Source organism: Haliotis rufescens, unplaced genomic scaffold (assembly GCF_023055435.1).
Source record: "Haliotis rufescens isolate VD_foot unplaced genomic scaffold, xgHalRufe1.0.p SCAF_29, whole genome shotgun sequence".
Lineage (NCBI taxonomy): Eukaryota > Metazoa > Mollusca > Gastropoda > Lepetellida > Haliotidae > Haliotis > Haliotis rufescens.
In genome coordinates this window covers 203293-224881 of record NW_025963990.1, presented here as the reverse complement: position 1 = coordinate 224881, position 21589 = coordinate 203293, and the positions used below count along the sequence as shown (strand labels likewise).

Below are 21589 nucleotides of genomic sequence, written 5' to 3'. Positions count from 1 at the left end.
AACATATTCTGTGCTCAAAAGACTGCCATTTGTGACAATAAAGCCCCTACCGCTTACAACACGGACAATTGTCAAGGGAGGCTATTCATGTCCAGCTTCGAGATCAACAAAGATCGATTATGTATCTCTTTACTAGTTTACAATGGTACTGTTTTTTATTAAAAGGTGATGATAACAAATTAAATAACTGACTACACGGCTATCGGCGGGAAAAAAATGGAAATCTGATTTATTTATTTTTACATTTTCTCAAAAATTAGAGTCGGCGGGTCCCTAATCCGAAAAATATAAAATGCCTGGCCTAAACTCTACAAACCCATAACAATAGTTATAACTGTAACATAATCGGGATATTCCAATTTGGTAAATTTCCCTGACATTTGCTGCAGACTTGGGGCCACATACTGGCCTCTGAGCTGATGTAGATAAATCCATGTTCAATAGGGGTGGCACGATAAATCGAAATATCGATATACTGCTATTGTTAAGCACTTAAAGTCAATAAATCGATTGTTAAATCAGTTTCGTTAATAGTATCGATTTCAGTTTGGAATTTCGATAGTTTCGATTGTATTTACCATATCATTGAGTGACCGAAACGCTTGCGAACGCAGTCGAGTGAGGATTAGAGTTAACTGCCCTTGATGCTTAGCAACCGGTCTTTCTTAAAGTAAATTGGCGGTGGGTGACAGTCACGTGGAGTTGACAAATTTGGGTGGAAAATCGAGTGTTTGGAAGTCTTATGACTATCACATTCACAGGAAACTTCAGTTCCAAGGTTTAATTCAACTCTAAAATCCATCTACAATGATACACTGAAAACTATCGATATTTATCACAATATTGCTTGCAATATCTCAATAGTTTCTTTGAATGTCAATAGTTATCGCAATAGTGATTTCCAGACCAATAGTCGCCCCTAATGTTCATCATGGTCTCAAATCAAGTATGAATTGGAGGTGTGAGTTTGGTGTTACCCTCCTTTTAGCAATATTTCAGGAACATTACGACAAGGCCACCATAATGGGCTTAACACATTGACGAGCAAGTATTCAATAACTAGGTTCCTGCAACTGCCCCCTCTGAGCTGAGGTGAGGTGAAATAGGGTTTAACGTCGCTTCCAAGATTATTGCACTTATATAGCGACGTGCATGTACGTATGCATGTTTATGTGGCTGCTTGTACTAGTCCGGACTGATGCCGGTTTATAGTGCTAGCTCACTCAGATACCATGCCGCAGTTTAACATGAATACCCCACTCAGACACAGTATACTGACTCCGAGCCGACCAGTCCTTGCTTTAGCCCCTTAATGCCGAGCGCCAGGCAGGGTAACAACAAGTACCATCTTTTAACGTCTTTTGGTATGACGCGGCCAGGGATCGAACCCCGGACCTTCCGCTCTCCGGGTGGATGCTCTACCACTAGACCATGGAGGCGGTCCGATTTGAGATGAGACTACAATAATTAGAAGACAAAGTTTTCATGTAATCAGCTCCACACTACTTATAAGTTATCATGATGTAACATTCATACAAATTTTCACACAATTATGGAACAGCAAGTAATATATATTAGGATCCAGAAAAAATGCAGATACAAAATTTAAGTACCGTATTCGACGTAATAAGCGACCAGTGCACTCTCAGAATTAGAAATAGGGGGCTCTTATTAGAATATATTATTTTAGTGAAAGAGTCAAAAGATCGTTAATTTTATGGTTTCTGCTGACAGCCTGAAATGATACAAAAGAAAAGTCTGTGCGTATTATACACGACAGATATATTTTTAAAGAATTTAATTGCCCGTAATTAAGGGTGCATATATGGCACACGAGTGCGTATTATACATGAATAAATGTACACGAATTGTTAACATTGATGAGTCAGGAGAGTGCTAATTGGGATTGTTCACTAGCCAATATATTGGCAAATATCGCCGTTGGTGCTTATTAGAGTGGGGCGCTTATTACGTTGAATACGGTAGTTTCAGATATAGCTTTTAGATAAATACTAGCCTAAGGTAACAAGAACCCATCTGACAGACATAATATAGAAAAAGAGAAAAGTTATGTCAACATAGTTTAATAGATTCCCTGAACTTTTTTATTTAAGTAAACCAGTCATCACCTATACTAGAACAGCATTAAAATAATACTTCAATTTAGACTCATTAAGGTTTAGCTCGTCTATAGTGATATCATAATGTCTTTCCAAGCACCCAGTAAATATGCCAACAAGATTGGTGTCAGTCAGGATTAAGTATTCCCCTCTGTCTAGCCATTCATTAACTGTAGGGCACACCCCATTGTGTATCAACCAATCGTATTCCTTTTACTGTTCTAGTTTTAGTTAAACAGATAGAGAAGCAAGATGTTAGGCAGTAGGGGTTTGATGCTCAAACCACGGTGACCTCTTACCCACAGCCCAGAGGCATCCACAGCTATATTTAAGATATTGTTCATTGTTCATACTGTTATTGTAAATAAAATTGCAATTAGTCTCCTGTGACTCTGGCTCTTTGTTGACTAATTCCCCATGAAAACCAGCACTTGGAAGGTTTTGAAAATCAGAACAGCAGATTCATAACAATCCCTTTGAATATATTATTAAAACAAGTACATGTGTATCACATTTCTGATCATAACTATCAAAACTATGACTAATAATAACAAATGAAACAAAAACTGATTTCTCAAACTTAATGATTATTCCCGATGTCAACAATCGAGTTATAGTAGATATATACTCACCGCCAAAAGCAACGCGAAGAAGTAAGTACGTTAAGAAGGGATGTTTCCAATGTGTACCACTTAATGTCAAAACTAACAATCAGTCAAGTGTTACTACAGTGTCTTTATTCTTATTATGATATGCTGTATGTGATTTCCAAATGATGCATCGCGAGTTACAGATCTATGACGTCACAAGAGAGGCGTTCTAAACATTGATTCACACAACATACCAGTATGTACGTCTGTGCATTGGACCAATCTAATATCTCTTGAATATGAGTAATTCTTCAAATATTAACCAAAATGCATGGTTTTCGCGTTTCTTTTGTCAGTGAGTATAATTTATCAAATTGTCATAAGAAACAAAACTACAACTACAACTTAATTCAAAGTCTGATGAATGGTTAAAAAATAGTCATAAGAAGAAGAGAAAAAAAGAAGAAGTTAATTTATAATTATTTGCTTGAACCCATTAACTTTGAAGATTCTAAAAATAAGAAACTAAAATAATTCAGAAGTAACTGTCACTTTTAATATTATAAAATAAATTTGATTCTTATGTACCCCATGACCTCCTTCGGCTACAGCCCCTGCGAATCAAGTTGTAAAAAGATGACATTTGAGTTGAGAAGTTGTTTCTAAACAGTGCTTAAAAAATTATATTGATCAGGGATTGGGGCAATTGTAAACAAATACATGTTTATCTTATTTTGACATCTTCCCGAGGCAAGGGAGTTAACTGACTCTAAAAGTCCAGTTTCCACCCTTGCTGAGCTAGGCTGGAATTTCTCGGCGCAGTTGAAGTGCCACCAGTGGCTATTACAAGTCATGTCCCTTCTATGTCCCTCCTATAGACCAATCAGATTCCACCACTCATATCACTTGCATTTGCTTCAAACAACATGGCGGCGCCCGGTCAAGATGATCTAATCGATGATCAAGATCTATAGTGTAATAAAACAGTCTTACATTGTGAAGTGCATCAAATCATGTGAGCACATTGATTAAAAACATGAAAAGATTTGGAAAATATCTGTCGACACTGAGTTTTTGGTACATATCTTTTGCAAATCTTGTTGTAGATCGAAATCTGCTCGTTAAAATCCCTGTTGTTTACGGAGCTAATGTCAATTTCGTTTCTCGAATTTGACTGGACTATCCATACACTCTTTAGTCCAGCCAAATTGTAATTCCATAATTGCAGCCTAGTTCTGCAAAGGGTGGAAACTGGACTTTCACAGTCAGTTAACTCCCTTGCTTCGGGAGGATGTATTGCGAACAACACAAGCTCTTGGTTTACAAAAAACGTGCAAAGCATGAAACAAAATATTGCCTAGAACATCCTGTAGAGTAATTGCCAACAGCAGGCCATGCATTGATCTGGAGTATGGAACATGAGCTGAGGGTGAATATCTATGTTAATATTCGACGTAATAAGCGCCCCGCTCTAATAAGTGCCCACGGCGATATTTGCTAATATATTGGCATGTGAACAATCCCAATTAGCACCCCTTCCGATTGATCAATGTAAACAAGAATTATTCATTCGCGTATAATACGCACTTTGTATATGCACCATTAATTATGGGTAATTTAATTCTGGAAAAAAATATATCTGTCGTGCATACTAGTATACATTTCAGGCTGTAAGCATAAACCACGAAATTTATACTTCAACTCTGTTTTTTTTCACCAAAATAATATTTTAATAAGAGCCCCCTATTTCTAATTTTGAGAGCGCCCTGGGCGCTTATTACGTCGAATACGGTATTTGTCCTACCTGGCAGCAGCTGTCACATCAGTGTAGGCCAGGAATACGGTCTTCTTCAGATGGAGCTCACCACTGTCAGCAGCAGGCTCTACGGTGGCCTTCACAGTCTGTTCTCCCGGCATCATGCGACTTTCCCCGCGGATGAAAACAATCTCAAATTACTGAACATATCATGTGGTTGTAGCAGGGAGTGGAGTCATCCCACAGATTGCATCCTTACCTTGTCAGCTTGCTGACCGGGTTAACCTCTTTGGTCATGTGGACAAGGCGTCCGACCTCGGATCAGAAGGTCCGTGGTTTGAATCCCATCACGGGACTCGGAAATTTTATGGCTGCTACATTGGCGCCCAACGTGGGGCTGAGCACGTTCATATTAAATTTGAGCAAAATAAGCCTCAGTACCCTACTATGCAGCCTGGGACGTGCCTTCTGTCGACGGGGGAGTATGTAGCAGGGCGTGGAGTCATCCCACAGATGATATCCTTACCTTGTCAGCTTGCTGAAGGGGTTAACCTCTTTGGTCATGCGGACAAGGCGTCCGACCTCGGATCAGAAGGTCTGTGGTTTGAATCCCATCACGGGACTCGGAAATTTTATGGCTGCTACATTGGCGCCCAACGTGGGGCTGAGCACGTTCATATTAAATTTGAGCAAAATAAGCCTCAGTACCCTACTATGCAGCCTGGGACGTGCCTTCTGTTGACGGGGGAGTATGTAGCAGGGCGTGGAGTCATCCCACAGATGATATCCTTACCTTGACGGGGTTAACCTCTTTGGGCATGTGGACAAGGCGTCCGACCTCGGATCAGAAGGTCTGTGGTTCGAATCCCATCCCATCGGACATTTTATGGCTGCTACATAGTCAAGTCTTTGAAAAGCATTTGTTTTTTCACTTCACATCACTTTATTCAGTTCTTGTTGGCTTTTGATTCACAAAAGCAGTTTTAACATAATTGCATATTATCAAAGTTGGAGAATTTGTGTCCTTACAGAATTGGCAAAAAAGGCATTTAGAAGTGATACACACAAGGAAGAGAATTTATGGATGTCAAATTCTTTATAATGAGGAACACAACATAAAACCCTGAGATAAAAACCAGACGGCGGTCGGGTAGCCGGGTTCGATTCCCGACGTGGGTACAATGTGTGAAGCCCATTTCTGGTGTCCCCCGCCGTGATATTGCTGGAATATTGCTAAGAGCAGCGTAAAACCATACTCACTCACTCAAAACCAGAAGTTGTACATCACTGTTCCTTGTTAAAAGGATTAGTTGCATCAGTTTAGCTCTTAAATGAGAAGATGATACTGTGAGATGCAAGGAGTCGAGGGGAGGTAATATGGGGGTTTAACGTCCAATGTTACTGCACTTATATAGCGACGTGTGTGTCTGTTTCATCCCCTTATTTACTCTGTGTGCCAGGGAGGGTGACTAGACACAGAATCTGTTAGTGTCTTTTGACATGACGCTGCCTGGGATCTACCCCGCCAACCTTCCACTCTCCAGACTAACACTCTGTCCACCAGACTGTGATATATGGACTATATTGCAAGACTCACCACTACCCCACTAGTCATATTACCGACATTGGGATATCGATACGGGTTCTTTGTACCGCCATTGCTATACAGTAACCATGTAGACTCAACACGCTCTCGTTATCTATACATAGACTCACGATATTAGAGTGAGCGAGTGAGTATGGTTTTACGCCGCTTTTAGCAATATTCCAGCAATATCACGGCGGGGGACACCAGAACACGATATTAGAAGCCTCGATAGCACAGAAATATTACAAAGACTACAGAGGCGATGTATACAAGGATAAAGAGGTGTCAAGACCGAAGGCAAGGCTACTAAAAAACATTTCTTCACTGGAATTAAACCAACATTGTATGTCCTACCTGTTGAGATATTATGTGCATGTAGTTGTGTCACTTATTTATGTCAGTTTTATCAGACTGGGAAGTAATGTCACAATATTGTGCAAATGTGCAGTTTATGCATGCATATTCATGTATTGTAACAACATATCGTTACAATATGACTTTCACATTAGTTTGGCATGAATGGGGAGGCGTACATTTCTTGGTTAACATGAATCTTAATCAAAAGAATAAAAAAAAATTCTGTCGATACTATTTCCATGAATGAAAACGATTTTCAATAAATGTCATATTGTTTAATTAATTTGGAAATTTACTAACGTTAAACATGCCATTAGGGTTATTCACGGACGTATATACAATATATATATATATATATTCTATATACGTCTTTGGGTTATTAAAACAATGATTGCGTCCACAAATGACAGTACAACATTCATGAATTATACATAACATACTTATAATTAACAACAGTAATATGCACACTCTGTGAAACTATGAAACAGCTGCAGGAAATATGTACACACAGAAGCTAGAGTTCTGTTACTCCAACACGACTTCATTCATTTCTGGGGACATCGGTTATTTGTTTCTTGACCAATAATTGGTTAATATTTTCAATGTTTTGATGAATAAAGCATTTTCGTTGGTTGACCGATAAATATGTTAAACCCATTCTCATTGGCTAGCATATTACACACCTCCAAAACCGGATCACTGTTTGTGTATGAATACAAAACTTCACTTTTGTAAATTTATACGTTGTGTATGCTGGCGATTCTGAAAATATACGTCATGTTATAGTATACGTAACTCTACTTAACTGAAGTTATCGAAAAATAAAACGGAGGCTATATTTCGTTAGGACTATATTGTTTGCGTAGTATTGCGGGCACCTGTAGACGTAAAGCGGAACTCACGCCGAGACCTTGAACGGTTATACAGTTCGTGCTGCTGTGACATTAGGTGAACGAGATATTGTCTTCGCATCATAACGGTACTCATGGCTTTTCTGTTGAAAAGGAGCAAGTTCACAGTAAACTGGTGAGTATGTCTCTGTCTGAAAATATTATAGTCATAAATTAAATGATCGTCGTTCAGTAGTCGCTTCTCCGTTCAATCATTTTCGAGTGACTTCCAGTACAACTTTCAAGGCCAAAAGGGGGCTCACAGTTCAAACTCTTATAACAGTCGTCACTTCGCTCGTGATACTGCATATGGTTTTGTATACTTTCCGTTTGCAACATACAACAAGTATTAAGGACATTTTAAAGTAGCTCAGCTTTAGGATGATCGGAATTTTATTTAATGTAGGAAATGTAACCTCCAATAACAATTGTTAAGGTAGATCTACATATGAAATTTTTCTTTTTATAGAATATGTAATATTTTAATATCCAATAATAGGGTACATGTTTCAATCAGAGGGGGTTTATTGTGATTTGATAACCTGTGATTGATTAATCAGAATCAACTTATTTCCTAATTCATGGAAGAATTGATGTGTAGTGTTTTCTTAGCTGCCATATCGCTGTGCAGCTCTCTATGATTATTAATGATTTTGACATGTCGCCACATACAGCAACAGGCTGTCCCTCAGTGTTTTCCTAATACATTCCCGATCCAATACAATCACAAGATATGCTTTAGCAAAGCGCATGCATCATGATCAATTACCTGTACCGTTTCTCCCAATACAGATCGTCATATCTCTCACGCTTTTGGATACGATCATTTTTCAATCATGTTTATCTGTGTCGCCCTGCTCCATCTATGGGGAACAATTCACTAGACACTCCCCTCTCAAAAATAACTTTGTCCAGTATACGTCATCATCGAGTTGTGAAGACCTGCTCAAATCTCCAGAAATGTTGTCTCGATAGAACAATGTCTTATCATGAAATAAACCGAACTACATTTTTCAATAATTTTTTAATTTGAAGTTTACACGATATACGGCTTTTCCATTGTACGAGAGGTCGGTCACATGTCCGTGAAATTGACGTTCATACGTTTTTCACGAGACCGTGTTCTTGAAATGACGTAAACACTGACGGACTACTTCCACATTCCTGGGAATTCCCTAGCACGAAAACATACATAAGCTTTCTTTCTGATCATGTAGAACCTTTATTCTTGGTCTCAGCGTTTCAGTATACATTGAGAAATGTCAGAGAGCGTGACTGCATGATTGTCCTCGCTACGGCCTATCCTAATGAACAAACGAAGAAATGCACATCTAAAATATCGTAGTATCGACTCGATCCGTGTATAGGCTGACAGTGACCGTCTCCAGCAATCTATGAGATTACCTTAGTGTCTGTTTGACGCATCTTTATTCACCTTTCAATGATCGGCTAGTTGATCAATGATGACTAACACATGTAACCGCCACACGTTCATTAACAACTTCGGAAATCTCTCCTGTCATGTTTATCGTGGCAGCCATTTTGACGTCTTGTACTTGATGTAAATGCATTACGACGCGCTGTCATTGTCACTGACTTACTGAGGCAGTTCTTTACAGACCTTTCTCATCTAATGGTGATATGATTTGAACACATGTGCTGCGTAAAATGTTTCCGAAGAGCAAGTTGTACATCCACACGCTCATGTCACCTCTCTTTTTGAGGAACTGTTTTATTCCGTGATATAGCTGGTTGTTGTATGTCTGTCAGTGTAAACATAAAGTCACACGTACTAAATAAAATTGTGTTTAGATCTTGGCTCACATCCTTTGAGGTATGAAATTGTGATAAAATTTTTTATAAGAATTGACTTTCACTTTGTGTGAGTTCATTGGAGTATGAACCTTCATAGAGTGAGGGCCAAACATTGTATGAACATCGTCGCAAGCTCCGACGTTCATACAGTTTGGCCTTCACTTTTTTTTATCGATCACAGTCCAGTGTTCCCTTTTAAATTAGGCTTTGACTGGTAATTCATGTGACTGCCAGTCCCTGTGGACCGGCAAATAAAGGACCTTATTAATCTTTGTTGTTGAACAAAACATCTGTGATACTTAAGTCAGCTTGTCTGTTACCATCAGGGTTTCCCCGTGTCTATTTCTAGGTTAAATATCCATTTGTAGTGACTTGTCTCAAATACATGTATATAAAAAAAAGAGGAGAAAATTGTGACTGAAGTTTGTGTGAATGGAATGGAATTTGTATAGATCTAACTAAGTTACTTCAGAGATGACATCTTTGCACTGAACATGATGTTGAAAGAATTAACACCAAATAATTTTCAAACAAGTTTTTTATTTGTTGAAAGTTGGGACGGGAAGAAAATTAGGGGGTACTGGTAATTTTTAGAGATGCCAGTCCACAAGGACTGGCAGTTTCAATAGCCAGTGGGAACACTGATGACTCATATATCTTACCAAGTTATTGAGATGATGTCATTGCATTTGTCAGCTGTAAAAGTACACGGCATTGAACATGATGTTGAAAGAATTAAAATCAGGTAAATTTTATGTTTTTGTTGAAATGTGGGACTGACAAATATTAGGTGGGGGGACTGGTATTTTTTAGTGTTGCCAGCACGAACACTGCAGTCACACACTAAGTAAAATATATCGATTCTCACCTCAAATTTTTGCTTTATCTGTTCCATTAAACACTAATCAGTAGTGCAAGTTAATAGTGAAAACATAAATATTTTCGTTTGTTGTGCCATACTTGACACTGCCAACTGTAAATCGTCAGTGTGCCAGGTATTTGGCCATCCTGTCTATGAAAAAGATGGCTTATGCACTACAGTTAAGAGCACATGCAAGTATCGTGATATGAAGTGCATCGTGAGTAGCGATCGTGATACATATCGGATCGTGAATAAGGGAGTAATGCGGGGGAGTATTGATAGGAATATGCTGGGAGTAATGATAGAAATATGCTGGGAGTAATGATAGAAATATGCTGGGAGTATTGATAGGAATATGCTGGGAGTAATGATAGGGATATGCTGGGAGTAATGATAGAAATATGCTGGGAGTAATGATAGAAATATGCTGAGAGTAATGATAGAAATATGCTGGGAGTAATGATAGAAATATGCTGAGAGTAATGATAGAAATATGCTGGGAGTAATGATAAAAATATGCTGGGAGTAATGATAGGAATATGCTGAGAGTAATGATAAAATTGTGATTGGTGCAATCTACAGAACAGTTCACATGATTTGGCATATATATTATACATATTGAATTATATTTTTGGATGTAATTAATGAAATGAATCATAAACAAATCTCCGGAAATACACTGATACTTTCCAATACAGCATAGTGTAATAACATAACTAGCTGTGGTCGTACCATTCAAACTGCCACACTTCACTTCCTGTCTGTTAAAACAAACATATACAGTGGTCCCTCGCTACAATGCTACCAATGGGGTCCAAATAATTGGTAGGCGTTATAGACGATGAGCCGTTTAACCGAGGCCGAGGCGGGGGAGCGCGCTCGGCAAATCTCACGATCTTCTCCTTGTCTCGCACATTGCAATGATACAAGTTTTTTTACCGTTCATAGTGTAAAAATATATATCCATTATGTTTTCGCTGTTTGTTATTATTTACAAGCCTTAACTGTCACATTCAATGTGAATGTAGTCTACTTACATGAAAATATCGATCAATAATGGTAGTAACCTGGTAACAGACGCTATGAGTGAAGAGCCAATCACAATTCATTACACAAGTACAGAGTGATTCAGTGGCATTGATTGGTCATGTTGCTTAAAATACGGAAAACGAGTTTTGACCAGCACTACGCGCATTCATACACATTCATGCAAATATAGATACACATTCAAGCCAGATTAATTGGTTTGATACGGTTACTTGATCATTGTTGATCCGAATCAAAAGGAATGACCGCCGTGTTGTGACAGCAACTACATGTGAGTTGACAGTGTCACCTCAAATTGGATTGCCCACTAATTAAGAAAATAAACTTCGCTTGTGGTTCTCTTTTATTGCATGCATGCGCTTCTAAGATCAAAGGATGTATAGTGTGAAAAGTTAACTAGTAGAACAATTGTATTTCCGGGACTTGCCGCGGATGTTTTCAAACAGATTATTAGAACTCCATTCAGCGATAAATGGTTGATTATGCAATGAGAAGCGTTATGTGCAAATGAACAACGAACAACAATACAATTATGTCTGTGTAAAACTCTCAGTATTAAAAGTGTACATAAATTTTGGGAGCCATGCGATACCGCGCGTAGTAACCGAGGTAGCGCTTAAGCGAAGAGCCCAATAGCGAGGGACCACTGTACAACCCATCTTCACCAGTTGTACCAAGTTTGGTTCCAGCACTGTCCAATTCTGTACAAATTTGACTAAATCTGGCTTGACCCTCAAAACAATTGATATTAAATTTTGTTGATGGTTAGGTTGACAATAGTTAGGGGCGGGCTGGTAAATTTTAAAATTGCCAGTAAACCAGGACTGGCAGTTCCAAAAGCCAGCAGGAACACTGTATCAGATACACAAATTCATTTCATTTGAACCTAACGAATGTGTTCAAAATCTTGTGGATTGTGTAGCCCTAGTGGTTAGAGTGGTCCAATTGTCATGCCTAGGGCCCGGTACGGGGACAATGTGAAACTAATGTCTTGTCCCCTACTTAAATCCCAGGAATATGGCAAAAAGTGGAGTAAAGCCTTAGTCACTCACTCACTCTCTCTCTCTCCCACTCACTCACTCACTCAAAAAACTTGTAAAAGCATTAGTGGCCTTAGTCACTCACTCACTCACTCACTCTCACTCACTCACTCACTCACTCACTCACTCACTCACTCACTCACTCACTCACTCACTCAAAAAACTTGTAAAAGCATTAGTGGCCTTAGTCACTCACTCACTCTCTCTCTCTCCCACTCACTCACTCAAAAAACTTGTAAGAGCATTAGTGGCCTTAGTCACTCAGTCACTCACTCTCACTCACTCACTCACTCACCCACTCACTCACTCACTCACTCACTCACTCACTCACTCACTCACTCACTCACTCACTCACTCACACTCACTCACTCAAAAAACTTGTAAAATCATTAGTGGCCTTAGTCACTCCCTCACTCACTCACTCACTCACTCACTCACTCACTCACTCACTCACTCACTCACTCACTCTCTCTCACACTCACTCACTCAAAAAACTTGTAAAAGCATTAGTGGCCTTAGTCACTCACTCACTCTCTCTCTCTCACACTCACTCACTCACTCACTCACTCACTCAAAAAACTTGTAAAAGCATTAGTGGCCTTAGTCACTCACTCACTCTCTCTCTCTCACACTCACTCACTCACTCACTCACTCACTCACTCAAAAAACTTGTAAAAGCATTAGTGGCCTTAGTCACAATGTTAGAAGATCTGGGCCCCGTTCCACAAACCAATCATAGTGCTACGACTGTATGGGAGTTACCATCATCTGATCATTTGCAACCACTGTTCCACTGTATACAACCGTGTGTTCCAGTGCGTACCAGAGCTTTCGATGTCTCAGCACACCGGCGTTTCAGACCTTCGTTGCTGAAAATGAACCCATGTACGATTATGCCCCTGGCAGTCCCGAGAAACAGCAGCTGGACGAGGCAGTGAAGCGTCACAGCGGACAAGTAGCTGATGTCCCCATCGTCATCGGCGACGAAGAGATCCGAACGGGCACTGCTAGGTACCAGGTTGAGGTAATGGAACAGGGAAGTCAGTTTGTAGTTAGATTTATGAATACCGTATTCAACGTAATAAGCGCCCAGGGCGCTCTCAAAATTAGAAACAGGGGGCGCTTATAAGAATATTATTTTGAGTTGAAAGATCACAAATTTTGTGGTTTATGCTAACAGCCTGAAATGTTTACATACGACAGATATATTTTTCAAGAATTTAATTGCCCATAATTAAGGGTGATATAACACACGAGTGCGTATTATACATGAATAAATAAATCTTGTTTACATTGATCAACCAGAAGGGGTGCCGACTGGGATTGTCCACTAGCTAATATATTAGCAAATATCGCCGTGGGCGCTTATTAGAGCAGGACGCTTAATACGTCAAATACGGTATTCATTATGGATTATGCTTTTATATAACAGGAGTATTTTTTTAAATTTGTCCATGACCATCCTTGACAATTTCCTTTGTATTACATGCTTAAGAATGGTTGAAGTCCCCAGGAAGATCTGGGAACTGAGTCCCCAGCAACTGTTGCTTGTAAGAGGCGACTAACAGGATCAGGTGGTCAGGCTCGTAGACTTGGTTGATGCATGTCATCGCATCCCAATTTCGTAGATTGATGCTTATGAAGTCAATCACTGGATCGTCTGATCTAAAATTTATTATTAACATACTGATGGAATATTGCTGAGTGTGATGATAAAAAAACGAACAAAGAAACAAAAACTGTAACAAGCTCACTTGGTTATCTATTTGTTTGTTTGTTTGTTGTTTATCATCGCACTCAGCAATATTCCAGCAATATGACGGCGGTCTGTAAATAATAAAATCTAGATCAGACATTCCATGATTCCTGTGATTGACATGAGCCTCGATCCATGCAATTGGGATATAGTGACATGCATCAACCAAGACAACGCGCCTGACCACCCGATCCAGTTAGTCGCCTTTTACGGCAAGCATGGGTTGCTGAAGACCTATTCTACCCCAGATCTTCACGGGTCAGTTCGTTATCTGATCTTCGTAGTTGACATAAACATATTAGAATTCAGTGAGTTGATACCCTTATGAGGACGAGGTAAGGATGAAAAATGTTTCATTTTCTGGTCTAATGTCCTCTGTCATGTCTATGGGGTATTTCTGTGACTTGATTGTATGTGACGATGAGGATTGGGTGACTAGTGTGGCATTCATGTTCCATGGCGGTGTGTGACAATACTCAGCTATCAACCACTGTTATGTCTGGCCCGGGCTGCAGGCATGTAGACTGAAAGATTTTGACTTTGACTTAAAACAACATTCACTCACTAATGTACATGTTTTCTGTCCCTATGTTCCCAGTGATATCAATAATGTTACCACAACCCATGTTTGTCGTAAGAGGCGACTATGTTTGTCGTGAGAGGTGACTATGCTTGTCGTAAGAGGCGACTATGCTTGTCGTAAGAGGCGACTATGCTTGTCGTAAGAGGCGACTATGCTTGTCATAAGAGGCGACTATGCTTGTCTTAAGAGGCGACTATGCTTGCCGTAAGAGGCGACTATGCTTGTCGGAAGAGGCGACTATGCTTGTCGTGAGAGGCGACTATACTTGTCGTAAGAGGCGACTATGCTTGTCGTAAGTGGCGACTATGCTTGTCGTAAGAGGTGACTATGCTTGTCGTAAGAGGCAACTATGCTTGTCGTAAGAGGCGACTAACGGGATCAGGTGGCCAGGCTTGCTGACTTGGTTGAAACTATGTATCTAAACCTTTGATTTTGTTACCAGCTGCATTTTCACAGTTTTAATATTTTCCATATTTGGTAACCATAGTAACAAGGTCCTCTATTTTGTTGATGCTCAATGTGTTAACCAGTGCTAATATGATCTTGTGTTTTCAGCCCTTCGATCACCAAAAGAAGATAGCCAAGTACTATTATGCATCTCCAGTAAGTTATGCGTAGACATGTGTTATATGTATGCCTCTTCACGAGCCTATTTAAATGTTGAGCATGCCTCCCAATCTGTGACAAAGTTAAGTTATGCAACTGGGAGACTGTAAACAGACACACCATTTGCTGAGCACGCTCAATGCTGTCTTGAGAAAAATTCCTTGGCCATGCTTTTCTCTCAGAATATTTTACCTGCACATAAAGCAGAGAACATTATTATTATTATTATTATTATTATTATTATTATTATTATCATCATCATCATCATCATCATCATCATCATCATCATTATTATTATTATTATTATTATTATTATTATTATTACCATCATCATCATAATTATTATTAACCAAGTGTATTAATATTGAGTTCCCCTGCTAAAATAATGCATTATACTGGAGATAATAATCGACATGCAAGTAAAAACATTTTAAACATTGTTCATTTTTCTGTACCTAATTAGGAGCAAGTAAAGAAGGCCATTGATGTAAGCCTCGCAGCTCGGGAGGCATGGGAGAGGACGCCTTTAGAGAAGAGGTCGGAGGTGTTTCTACGCGCTGCTGACCTCATGAGCACCAAGTACAGATATGACCTTCTTGCAACCACGATGTTGGGCCAGGTGAGGGATGAGGACGAAGACAGTTACCCTGTTCATCTGGACATGACTGTTACCACTGAAATTGCCTGATTAACAGATGTCTGGATAAATGGAGCATGGCGATTGTAAATCATCCCTTTGTCATTATAAGTACCTCGGCAGTATGCGGTTTTGGAACCGTGAAGATCCGAAGTAGAATAGGTCTTCAGCAACCCATGCTTGCCGAAAAAAGGCAACTATGCTTCTCATGAGAGGCAACTAACGGGATCGGGTGGTCAGGCTTGCTGACTTGGTTGATGCATGTCATCGTATCCCAATGGCCTGGATCGATGATCATGATGTCAGTCACTGGATTGTCTAGTCCAGACTCGATTATTTACAGACCGCCGTCATATAGCTGGAATATTGCTGAGTGTGGCGTTAAACAACAAACAAACAAAGAAACAATATGCAGGCCCTGTAAAGTAATGAAATGGTGTAGTGTACTGTACATTCTGATAATTACTTTAGAGCATGACTGATGGATAGAATAACAGACACCAACAACTGGTCTTGATGCGTTGTAGGTACAATGAACATTAATGTGCGTCCCTTGGGACACAGTATATGTTATTTCTGCCCACATTCTCTGCAACTGTGTGTACTGGATGCACATTTGTGTCGTACGTAATACGTTTTATTAGAGCAGCGTGAAAATCAGTGTTTAAAATTTTGGGCTTCTTGTCATAACACAATATATCAGAACTGAAGAGGGGGCGGTCGGGTAGCCGAGTAAATGTTAAAGCGTTCGCTCGTCACGCGAAAGACCTGGGTTCGATTCTTGACATGCATACAATGTGTGAAGCCCATTTCTGGTGTCCCCCGCCGTGATATTGTTGGAATATTGCTAAAAGTGGCGTAAAACAATACTCACTCATAACTGAAGATATAGGGGGTCCCTAGGTTCAAATACTTTACCAGTATATTTTATGGCCCCTCTGTCCCCTTTAAAGACAGTATTAGTGCTAAGGCGATGAAAACTCCCATACTTGACTAAGGCTTGCTACAATCTTAGCACTAAGACGATGATAACTCCCATACTTGACACATGCTTGCTACAATCTTAGCACTAAGACGATGATAACTCCCATACTTGACACATGCTTGCTACAATCTTAGCACTAAGACGATGATAACTCCCATACTTGACACAGGCTTGCTAAAATCCTAGCACTAAGACGATGATACCTCCCATACTTGACACAGGCTTGCTACAATCATAGCACTAAGACGATGATAACTCCCGTATTTTACACAGGCTTGCTACAATCTTAGCACTAAGACGATGATACCTCCCATACTTGACACAGGCTTGCTACAATCTTAGCACTAAGACGATGATAACTCCCATACTTGACATAGGCTTGCTACAATCTTAGCACTAAGACGATGATAACTCCCATACTTGACACAGGCTTGCTACAATCTTAGCACTAAGACGATGATAACTCCCATACTTGACACAGGCTTGCTACAATCTTAGCACTAAGACGATGATAACTCCCATACTTGACACAGGCTTGCTACCATCTTAGCACTAAGGCGATGAAAACTCCTATACTTGACACAGGCTTGCTACAATCTTAGCACTAAGACGATGATAACTCCCATACTTTGACTGAAATTGTCAACTGGTGCAATGAATGATAGACAGTATTGTTTTTTTAATTAATCTGTCATTCCTATTGTAGCTCCACTCTGTCCACTGTGACTTCAGTCTTCAGTATGTGGTGTTGCACGGTGGTTGTAAAGGGTTAAAGGAGGTATTAATCAACAAAGAACATTCGTCAGAATTCAATGAGTTAACCCTTGCCTCAGTAAGTTGTCAAAGATATTGTTACTAAGTCCGGATGATTCATTACAGGCCAAGAATGTCTGGCAAGCGGAAATAGATTCAGCTGCAGAACTGATTGATTTTCTGCGATTCAACATCATGTATGCCAGGGTGAGTCACTTCTAGCAGGGTTTACAATGTGGGGAGTTTGACCTTAGATCCTAAAGACTGGGGGCACGGGTGGCCCAGTGGTCTACGATGCTGCAATTCACTGTGCAGCGTAACGTCCCTTGGCCGTGCCAGGATCCTATGATCGAGGGTTTGAATCTTGGTTCGTCCCAGTTATGTTTCTAGGTTTGTCAGTACCATACCCGTGCTTGTGGATTTCTCCAAAGTGGTAAATTTTTGGGACCTGCATTTCCTTGGGCTCTCTGCCACATTAAGCTGGCATGAAACCCAGCTCACTCACTCACTCCTAAATACTGTTAAATGGTCATTGATTGCAATGTGTCAACTGGCTGATTTTATGAAAGTTTGGATCAAGCACTGGGTTGCCATGGCCAGTCTCAGTTATGTATGAGTTCCATGATGTAGGTAGAACATTGCTGGCCCCACTCACCCGACTCGACTCGACTCGACTTGACTGTCTGGTCCAGGCTTGATTATTTACAGACTGCCATCATATAGCTGGAATATTGCTGAGTGCGGCGTTAAACAAAAAAAAAACGTCACTCACTCACTCACTCACTCACTCACTCGACCACCCACCCACCCACTCACTCACTCACTCAAACACTCACTCACTCAACCATTCAACCAATCACTCACTCAACCACTCGACCGCCTCCGTGGTCTACTGGTTGAGCGTCCGCCAGGAGAGCGGAATGTCCGGGGTTCGATCCCCGACCGCGTCATACCAAAAGACATTAAAAGATGGTACTTGTTGTTACCCTGTCTGGCGGTCGGCATTAAGTGGCTAAAACAAGGACTGGTCGGCTTAGAGTCAGTATACTGTGTCTGAGTGAGGTATTCATGTTAAACTGCGGCATGGTATCTGAGTGAGCTAGCACTATAAATCGGCATCAGTCCGGCCGAGTACAAGCAGCCACACAAACACACACACGTACATGCCCGTCACTATATAAGTGCAATAATCTTGGACGCGACGTTAAACTCCATTTCACCTCACCTCATCTCACCTCACCTCACCTCACCTCACCTCACCTCACCTCACCTCACCTCACCTCACGCACTCACTCACTCAGACACTCACTCACTCAGACACTCACACTCACTCACTCACTCAGACACTCAGACACTCACTCAGACACTCACTCACTCACTCAGACACTCACTCAGACACTGACTCACTGACTCACTCAGACACTCACTCACTCAGACACTCACTCACTCAGACACTCACTCACTCAGACACTCACTCACTCAGACACTCACTCACTCACTCACTCAGAAACTCACTCAGACACTCACTCACTCAGACACTCACTCAGACACTGACTCACTCACTCACTCAGACACTCAGACATTCTCACTCAGACACTCTCACTCACTCACTCAGACACTCACTCACTCACTCAGACATTCTCACTCAGACACTCTCACTCAGACACTCACTCACTCAGACACTCACTCACTCACTCAGACGCTCACTCACTCACTCACTCACTCAGACATTCTCACTCAGACACTCTCACTCAGACACTCACTCACTCAGACACTCACTCAGACATTCTCACTCAGACACACTCACTCAGACACTCACTCACTCAGACACTCACTCAGACACTCTCACTCACTCACTCAGATGCTCACTCACTCACTCACTCAGACACTCACTCACTCAGACACTCAGTCACTCACTCACTCAGACATTCTCACTCAGAAACTCTCACTCAGACACTCATTCACTCACTCAGACACTCACTCACTCTCTCACTCACTCACTCACTCACTCACTCTTTCTTCTACAGGATGTGACAAAGTTCCAGCCAGTGAGTCCCTCCTCCAGCATCAACAACCGGTCAGTTTACAGAGGAAACGAGGTCAGTTGGCTGTAGGATATTCAGATGGGAGATTCAGATTACAATAATTACCCAAGAACTTCAAAGTTTCAATTTGTTGCCAAGTTCAATTTAATTTGTTTCAATCTACATGTCACCAAGTTCTATTCTGAAAACACAGTATGTTATCTCCCAATTGTTTCTCTTTGTATTCTTTTCTAGTTGCCTTATTTTCTCAATTGGAATGAAATATGGAATTGTGTTTACATTGTGTGAGAATTTGATTCAGGGTTTTTGGGCTGCTGTGACGCCATTCAACTTTACAGCTATTGGTGGTCATCTTCCGGCCGCTCCAGCTCTTATGGTGAGTAAAGGGGTAACCATGGTGATGGTGAATCAATGAACTATTTGATAGGCATTACTTTGAAGTTGACGGATGCAAAGTAGATACAATTTATGGATAACAACTTCTTTATTTACTGTTAAGGCGAAGTTTTGGTATAGATCCTAATACCGTTGTCAAGCAAGACTGAATGAACTGAACGCAACCAGTCCAACACCACGCTGCAACCCAACACAACAACACGCTGCAACCCAACCACGCTGCAACCCAACACAACACCACGCTGCAACCCAACACAACACCACGCTGCAACCCAACACAACACCACGCTGCAACCCAACACAACACAACCCAACACAACACCACGCTGCAACCCAACACAACACCACGCTGCAACCCAACACAACACCACGCTGCAACCCAACTCCACGCTGCAACCCAACACAACACCACGCTGCAACCCAACACAACACCACGCTGCAACCCAACACAACACCACGCTGCAACCCAACACAACACCACGCTGCAACCCAACACAACACCATGCTGCAACCCAACACAACACCACACTGCAACCCAACACAACACCACGCTGCAACCCAACACAACACCATGCTGCAACCCAACACAACACCACGCTGCAACCCAACCACGCTGCAACCCAACACAACACCACGCTGAACCCAACACCTTCTCTTCAGATCCAGGTCAACAACAAACTGCACTCAAAGACCAAGGGGGCGGTCGGGTAGCCTAGTGGTTAAAGTGTTTGCTCGTCACGCCGAAGAACCGGGTTTGATTCCTGACATGGGTACAATGTGTGAAGCCCATTTCTGGTGATGCCGTGATGCCGTGATATTGCTGGAATATTGCTAAAAGCGGCGTAAAACCATACTCGCTCACTCACTCAAAGACCAACGTCAACCACATTAAGAAGTTCCACCTCCTCGCCAACAAGCCCCAAACCGGCACAAGTTGCCCTAACGACAAACAGCACCACCAAATGACTGTTGTCAACCTCAGCAACACCCTTGCTTGACAACAGTACAAAGATCTATACTGAAACATTGTCTTTACAGTGAATACAGTTGTTGTCCATAAATTGTGTCGACTTTTGTAAATGTATGCTTCACCAAATGTGTGAAGTGAAAGTTATGTCATTAGAGCTCTCCAGTGTTAAGCATCCTTGCATCATTTTTAGAGGGACAGCCTCCGTGGTCCAGTGGTGGAGTATCTACCCGGAGAGCGGAAGGTCTGGGGTTTGATCCCAGGCTGTGGCATACCAAAAGACGTTAAAAGATGGTACTTGTTGTTACCCTGTCTGGCGCTTGGCATTAAGGGGTTAAAACAAGGACTGGTTGGCTCGGAGTCAGTATACTGTGTCTGAGTGGGGAATTCATGTTAAACTGCGGCATGGTATCTCAGTGGGCTAGCACTTTAAATCGGCATCAGTCCGGACTAGTACAAGCAGCCACCCATACACGTGCATGCAAGTCGCTATATAAGTGCAATAATCTTGGAAGCGACGTTAAACCGTATTTCATCTCATTTTTAGGAAATGAATTGTAAATGTTTTTTCGTTTCCCAGGGTAATGTGTCGCTATGGAAACCGTCCGACACGGCTATCCTGTCCAACTATACGGTGTACAAGATCTACAGAGAGGCGGGGCTCCCGGCCGGTGTCATCAACTTCCTCCCTGCTGAAGGGCCTGTATTTGGCGACACTGTCACCAGCTCGCCACACCTGGCTGGCATCAACTTTACTGGCAGTGTCAGGTACGTCACCATTGTTACAAGCACAAGA

The 21589-nt window shown here is 41.2% G+C and overlaps 2 protein-coding genes across 5 annotated transcripts in view; one reads left to right on the top strand and one right to left on the bottom strand.

Moving 5' to 3' along the window:
* LOC124137695 overlaps positions 1 to 7039 on the bottom strand; it is a 32279-nt gene extending 25240 nt beyond the window's left edge. For 3 of the 4 annotated variants that reach the window (XR_007223053.1, XM_048402749.1, XM_048402751.1), the window contains exons 1-2: positions 6852 to 6992; positions 4515 to 4643 (exon numbers count right to left, since the gene is read on the bottom strand). Coding sequence is in view for 3 of the 4 variants with exons in the window: in XM_048402749.1 (XP_048258706.1) it covers positions 4515 to 4630 (116 nt within the window). In the remaining variant the exon portion in view is untranslated. Of the gene's footprint in view, positions 1 to 4514; positions 4644 to 6851 lie in introns of all 4 variants that reach the window. The other variant, XM_048402750.1, reaches the window with a different exon arrangement.
* Positions 7040 to 7285: 246 nt separating this feature from the next.
* Positions 7286 to 21589, top strand: part of LOC124137694 (delta-1-pyrroline-5-carboxylate dehydrogenase, mitochondrial-like) — a 36269-nt gene continuing 21965 nt past the window's right edge. The window contains exons 1-8 of the mRNA XM_046504103.2: positions 7286 to 7437; positions 12882 to 13089; positions 14960 to 15007; positions 15474 to 15629; positions 17512 to 17592; positions 19413 to 19484; positions 19732 to 19806; positions 21374 to 21561. Coding sequence (XP_046360059.2) covers positions 7397 to 7437; positions 12882 to 13089; positions 14960 to 15007; positions 15474 to 15629; positions 17512 to 17592; positions 19413 to 19484; positions 19732 to 19806; positions 21374 to 21561 — 869 coding nt within the window. The 5' untranslated portion in view covers positions 7286 to 7396. The remainder of the gene's footprint in view (positions 7438 to 12881; positions 13090 to 14959; positions 15008 to 15473; positions 15630 to 17511; positions 17593 to 19412; positions 19485 to 19731; positions 19807 to 21373; positions 21562 to 21589) is intronic.